The sequence below is a fragment of the Fragaria vesca genome, linkage group LG2 (genome assembly GCF_000184155.1).
Source record: "Fragaria vesca subsp. vesca linkage group LG2, FraVesHawaii_1.0, whole genome shotgun sequence".
In the NCBI taxonomy this organism is placed as follows: Eukaryota; Viridiplantae; Streptophyta; class Magnoliopsida; order Rosales; family Rosaceae; genus Fragaria; species Fragaria vesca.
This window is the reverse complement of record NC_020492.1, coordinates 27,109,278-27,116,107: the sequence shown is the minus strand read 5'-3', so window position 1 is coordinate 27,116,107 and position 6,830 is coordinate 27,109,278. Positions and strand designations below refer to the sequence as shown.

General features: G+C 38.8%; 1 protein-coding gene across 1 annotated transcript in view; it reads right to left on the bottom strand.

Moving 5' to 3' along the window:
- Positions 1–5,805, bottom strand: part of LOC101313381 — a 13,547-nt gene extending 7,742 nt beyond the window's left edge. Inside the window, exons 1-14 of the mRNA XM_004291568.1 lie at positions 5,736–5,805; positions 5,079–5,140; positions 4,060–4,152; positions 3,878–3,950; positions 3,436–3,768; positions 3,267–3,331; positions 3,012–3,143; positions 2,876–2,917; positions 2,260–2,784; positions 2,013–2,170; positions 1,343–1,862; positions 1,085–1,147; positions 901–1,002; positions 176–490 (exon numbers count right to left, since the gene is read on the bottom strand). Coding sequence (XP_004291616.1) covers positions 176–490; positions 901–1,002; positions 1,085–1,147; positions 1,343–1,862; positions 2,013–2,170; positions 2,260–2,784; positions 2,876–2,917; positions 3,012–3,143; positions 3,267–3,331; positions 3,436–3,768; positions 3,878–3,950; positions 4,060–4,152; positions 5,079–5,140; positions 5,736–5,805 — 2,553 coding nt within the window. The remainder of the gene's footprint in view (positions 1–175; positions 491–900; positions 1,003–1,084; positions 1,148–1,342; positions 1,863–2,012; positions 2,171–2,259; positions 2,785–2,875; positions 2,918–3,011; positions 3,144–3,266; positions 3,332–3,435; positions 3,769–3,877; positions 3,951–4,059; positions 4,153–5,078; positions 5,141–5,735) is intronic.
- Between the last annotated feature and the right edge of the window lie 1,025 nt (positions 5,806–6,830).

The window sequence follows — 6,830 nt, the reverse complement described above, 5'->3', positions numbered from 1 at the left end:
GCCTAGTTGCATATTTGTTTTATATTTTTTCTAGTTTATTTTATTTCATTAATATTGTAATATTATCTATATTTAATTTCAATAACAATGATGCGGGAATAAAAAAAAAAACAATGATGCGGACAAATTAAATAGGCAAGAGTATCATTCACTAGTGTAGGAAGGCTAGTATTACCTTATGGCACAATCCACGAAGAATGGCAAACTTTCTCAAGTCCTCAACACTTTCATGTTTCCATTGCCATCCAAACCTCTTCAAAAGAAATGTTTCCACCCACTTCCATTTTAACATATCATCACAAGCTCCATCCCCATTTTCAGCTGATGGGGTTCCAAGAAGAATATTTAGACATGCTGCTATTGATGCAGCCAAGTCTGCAACGTTATCAACTGCTGCTACAACAGCTTGCAGTATGTGTTTGTATGCTCGCACAACCATCTCATGTATACAGAGTGATTGCACATGAGGGAGCTTATCTGCAAGTTCAACCTAGTATAACAGAGAAAATGTAGAAAGTTAAGAATCCGCATATGTACAATTTAAACCCATCTGCATTTAGAACTCAAATAATAAGGAAAAAGAATCTAGGAGTTCAAACTGTGGTATCATCATGGTATGATTGTCACAAAAGGATAAAGCGGAGGACGAATGTCCGACCTTAGAATATCAATATAAATAAGAATATGGTATTTGAAATACATATAATAAGAATATCAATATGAAATTTTTTTTGCCATGATCTGATCAGACACTTTGCTTATCAGACGTTAAAACAACACCCTTTCTTCACTTTAAGGAATGGAAAATTACTTAGATAGTTCAAAAATTTTAGGATAGGATCAGGAGAAACAATAAAAACTGTAGAAGATGATGAAGAAAAAAAGTATAAGAGAGATTACCACGCGTCCCAGGGAACACATTTTCAAACCCCTTGTATGCATAAAATCTGTCAATGTCCTTCCATCAACTGGTGAAAGTTCAAGGGAGCCGAAATCTGCCACCTAAGACAATAACCAAGGATAGTAAGGAAGAAGACATGGGAACACAAATAAGAGAAAACAAAATCTGCAATTAGGAACTAACCAGTTTTGGAAGTGCAGTGTCAGCATAATACTTGTGTGCCATTTCAATCAACTCATCGGGTGACTGCCAATATAAACAGTCAGTCAAACATGCAACATGAAAGCTACATCAGATCGGGCAACACAAGAAATTCAAATCTCATGCATGGATGATAAAGAACACTTGGCAGTCGAACAGAAATATGTGATGACATGAGCTAGCACCAGGTCTACACTACATAAGACAAAGACACGACTTATCAATAAACAGCTCAGAAACCTTAAGGTGAAGACCAGTATCTGATTCTTTGAGGCGTGAATATGATGCATCAGGAAGTAGCTTTCTCCAATTTATTTTGTTTTCTGCATCTCGCTTTTGTAACTCCTCCTGACTGCTGGTGTCTGAATTCTTATTATGATCAAGATTGTTACCCCCAAGAACTTCCTTCCCCTGTTCAGTTTTACTGCTCCTTATATCCATTTTCTTCTTTATTTCCTTTAGCAGTCCACCTTGCTTTCCAAGGCCCTTAACAGCCAGCTCAATCTTAGCTTCTTCATTTTTCTTAGGCTCATTTTTCGCTGAAGCCTGATTTTGCAAATGTTGCACCCAACATGCTCCTAGCTCCCATCTGATTGACTTGGTGTGATTAGATGGTCCACCCTGCAACCTCAACAAACTTTCTTCGAGTACCTTCCTTACTAAGGACCTAGCAGAATGTAAACTTTCAAGATCTGTACTCTGGCTCCGCTGAACTGTGGTTGACTGAAGGAGGGATGACTGTTGCAATAGCATTCTCAGGCTGAAATGTAAATTTTCCCAGGAAAATGTATTGGTATTAGTACTTTGGGGTTTATTATGCACAAAGAGAGGTTCCCCCACCCCACCCACAAGAAGAGAAAAATAATTAAAAAAATAAAATATAAGATCGGAACCAGATACATAAACTGACCTGTTAACATTCAAGGCATTTGCACCTCCTTCAGGCTGGTCCTCAATTTCAATGTCCTGAGGAACAGGTCTTCCCACCCAATTCACCTCAGATAAAACTTTCACAACAGCGGTAAATCCACAATGCCTAACAACCACGACACCCAGCGTAGAAGTATCCTACAGGAAAAAAAAAATTCATATGTTCAGTAACCACTATAACGTATTATATATCTACGGAACGGCTATGATTTATTCAATAAACTCACATGAACAGTTGCACTCTCATCAGCTGTTATGCCTTTGAGTAGGTTTCTCTGAGTAACTTCTTCTTGTGGAATTCCTAGAACTTGACTGCCATCATTCTTACAGTCCACCTTTATGCTTGCATCAGGTGCATCTCTAACAATCTTAATGCTTAAATCTCCGACTTTTACCTCATGATGAAGTGAAAGAGTAGAATCATTTAGGGAAGATTGATGAGTGTCGATTAGGCTCTTAATAGCTGCAACAGCTTTAAGAACTGAAACGTCGACAAATAAACTGTGAAGCAGGAAGGCCTTTCGATCTCGAATTTGCCTCTCCTCTGCTGTTGCACAAGGCATTGCTGCCAGAATGGCAAACTCTTTTCCCCACGGCCTGTTGTCATGTTTACCGTCTCTTCCCTGCCCTCCCCCACTTCCTCCCCAACTTTCATCTTCTAGAGGAAGCGGCGGAAAAACAGACGGATTCTCGGCAACAACTGGAGGGACAACCCATGTGTTTGCCCGAAAACCGTAAGGAAGGTTTCCAAACTGAAATCAACAGAAACACTTTTGGTAAAAACGGTCTTACCTTAAATGCATACTAAACTACTACTAAATAAGGCGAAAATCAAACACCTACTTTATTGTGCTCGGTGAAAGCCTTCATGACAGCATTGTATGCCTGCATGATTGCAATGCAAGCAAAACATAAAACTTAAAGCTAACAGTAAACGCAGCAAACGAGCTCTAATTCGAAAAGAAAATGCAGAACATACGGCATCGAAAGGCCGGCTTATCTGTTGAAGCAAAGCAACCAAAGAGTGAGTAATTAGAGGACGTTTTCCAGCAGGGTAGAATCCTTTTCTGGATGCAACTATAGTCGTCGGCTTCCCACTACAAACTCTAACCTGCAATCATCATCATAACTAACTCATTTACACAATGCCGATTACGCTACTATCAACTTAAACCTAATTCAATAGTTCTAGTTCGAATCACAAAAGAAGAAATGCAGAGCCAGCCTCACTTACATCAATTTGAAACAGGTCCTCCTCCGTCTTGTCCTCAAGGAACGGACGGCTAGATCTTCTGACGTCTGCCACACCACCGCAAAATCACCACCGTCAAAACGCCTCAGAGAACGAGCTCAAGGAATAGAGAGAGAGAGAGAGAGAGAGAGAGAGAGAGTTGGCTACTTACAGTGGAGCGGAGGAGTGAGGTGAGCCAAGGAGAAGAAGTCGTAGAACTGGCCGAGCCGCGGCGGAGGATACATTGCCGACTCGCCGCCTTTATCGCCGGCGACCGGAATCGGACTCGAGACTTTGGTCTTCTGAACGGCATTGTGCTCGTCGCCGTTTTGGTCGCCCTCGTCTAAACCGGAATCTTTGGAATTAGACCCAACCGGAGCCGGAACGGGAGCGGAACCGGGAGTTCTGGGCGAAGAGGACGACGACGACCCAAACGACGTCGTGCAGGCGACGATGTCGACAAGTCGTCGGATGTGAGCGACGGCTTGCTCTTCCGTGTAGTCCTCTAAACAGAAAATTAAAAATTAAAAATTAAAAATCATTTCCGAAAAAGAAAAAGAGAAGAAAAAAGGTGGAATGATCTGGTGCGCACTGGTGTAGAGTAAGGACTTTACCTTCGACGATGGTGAGGTGGCAGGGCTTGAGAGAGAGGATGTCCACAGTATCTTTCAGTCTGGGTCCTCGCACCTGATCACGACTCGGAACATTAATCGGGAAGTACACACATGAAATGTGATTGACAAATCAATGAGGGGGCCCACGTGGAAGGAAAGAAAGAAGCGCGTGCAGTACGTACCTCGTGTGATAGGGAGAAATTGGTCAAATGACATGTATCCACGTGGACTGCCAGCAGCTTTCTTACGTCTAGGATCCTGTCCGTGGAGATACCCTGTATATTAATACCATTTTTTACCATATCAGTAACATCGTATTTACCACAAATTGCTAAATACAGACGCTTAAAGTACTTGCCTCTGTCTTTCCAAATTTACCTAATTTATATCGTAAGTTAGCCCTACTTCCACATGTATTTTATGATTTTGAATTTAAATGCTAGTTGTCTAACTGATTCTGATTAGAATCGCATGTGAATTTTTGAAGCGATAATATGTCTTATATAGATCTATGTAATTGATTGTACCCTATCATGTACTCATCTAAATGCAAATAACAAAAGAGGCCAAAATAGTCAACATTTCATTGATTAATCACAACGTACGTACTATAACATAGTAATCATGTCAGTCTTATGATGTTTCTCTTCATGCTTGTGGATGAAATCTTAAGTTCAACTCCACTCATTTTAAGATAAAAAAGAAATAAACCTATAACATGAAAAGTTTAAATGATAAATGCCTATGTATTTGAAAAAATAACAACCAATTAACCGTAACAATGGTAAAAAAAAAAAAAAAAAATAGTAATACAATTGTCTTGAATACGTACTTCTCTTTGGCAGCAGATTTAAAACTTCAAATTTATGGACCACAAGAACAAATTAAAATGAAATGATGTCGAATAGATTTATTCATTTCCAACCGGAATGGATTGATCATATGTGTCTATTGATGGCACAATGTTGTATTTTCCAATGAGCCTCAAGCTCACAATTGATAAATAATAATGTGGCGACCAATAATGTGGCGGCTTATTATTTGCCAATCTTTCATAAAAATGGAAATTTGGCTAGAGAAAGACTTGTTATACTTTAAGCTTACCATACAAGCTGAACTCGGTATATGTCACTATATCAAATTGTCACTGTTATCAACTTTTTGTGGTTATTGGGAGAAAATAATTCTACACAATTCATACCTTGAGGGTCACTTGTGATTCATCCGGTGTTTCAATGCTAATCTCGATTACGGTAGGCAAAACTGAAATCATTAAGTAAATATGTTAAGAAAATTTAGTGAGACTAATTAACATGTAGTTCTAGTCGTAGAGCATTAATTTACCCCAATAAGGAAGTTAATTAAGAAACTTACACTAGAAGAAATAGACACTATAACCTTTTATGGCAAAGTTTATAGGTCACTTCACAATACTATCTAATTTTACCTGAATTTTGTTTGTCTTTATTGCCAAAACATCAATTATCGACCAATTACCACAGCTTTTGTTGGTTTACTGTTTTTTTTTTTTTCTCAAAAGATAAATGGATAATAAACAATATCTCTTCAGCCTATCATAGTTCATTAAAAATCAAATGACCACCAACAGGGAGTGATGTTAGACCAGAAATGAGCAAACAAGCTAGAGAAATGAAAAAACAGAGTAGCAAAACCATATAAAATGTCATTTCAAATGAAGAGGATAGAAGAGAAGAGAAGAGAAGAGAATCAAAGAAATGAAAAATGAATATGAGATGAATATATTAAGAGGATTGGAGAAGTAGTTTGAGAGATGAAAATCAATGAATGAAATCACTGAATGAAATCAATGAATGAATGAATAAATGAATGGACGAACCTTTCTCTTCTTTCTTCTTCTTGTCTCCCTTGGATTTGTGTGGCTTGGCTTTCCCTGTTTTGGGAGCCATTATGCACCAAAGCTATTGGGATGGTTTTATAGGCTGAGCTAGTTAAGCTCTCTCTCTTGCTTCGAGCTAGTTCTAACTGTCTTTGAACGATGTTATCTATGACTTCCAAAGTTGTATGTATCGAATAGAACAACTACTTGTCTTCCACAACTTCACAATATCTCCGTCGTCTTAGTTTAATTAAACAACTTAACATAACAGAGCTACAGACACAAACCCAGTAGCTAAATTTACCAGAAACATATAGAAATGCCAATGGTTGGAGCTAGCAAGCTATATTTTCCTCTTCTTTTTTTTTCTTTAAAGAAATGAAGGATTTGGATTTTGGGTTAGAGAGAGTGGGATTGGAGGAGACAGGAAGGAAATGATGGAGGGTTCAGTTTTACATGGCAGAGAATTTGAGAGGAGAGTTGAAGTAGAAGTAGGGAAGCTTGGTATTGGGATATTAAGTGATAGAGAGCTGGGGACAGACGGAGAGAGAGAGAGAGAGAGAGAGAGAATGAACGAGTGAGAGAGAGATATAAGTTTGTTTTTTGGAGAGGGATTTGGAGGTGGATAGGATAAGGTAAGCCAGCCATGGCAATGCAATGCCTTATACACAGGCTCAGACACAAATTAGAGAATGTGAGGCTAGCGTTTTGGGGCCTCTCATTCTTATACAGATTGGGCGTGGGTTGCACGTGACTGGAAATCTTTGAAGCCAATTGCATTTTCTACCACACTGCATGTTGTAGTGAATACCAAAAAAAAAACAGGATTAGTAGGAACTTTGATCATGTAAAACACAGTGCATGTTGTATATGGTGTTTCCAAGTCATGGACATGTTGTATATGGTGTTTCCAAGTCATGGATATTAGAGCATGAGTTTTATTGTTCAAGTCCATTTTGTTCCATTTCTCACCAGAAAAGTCGATCTGGTGATGTAGTAGTGTGTTTTATTTGGGTGATTTAGCTACTGTCCTTTGCTTAGTTGCCTTTAAGGGTAATGTGTCTAATGGTGAAGTAAACTGAATCCTATTGTGCA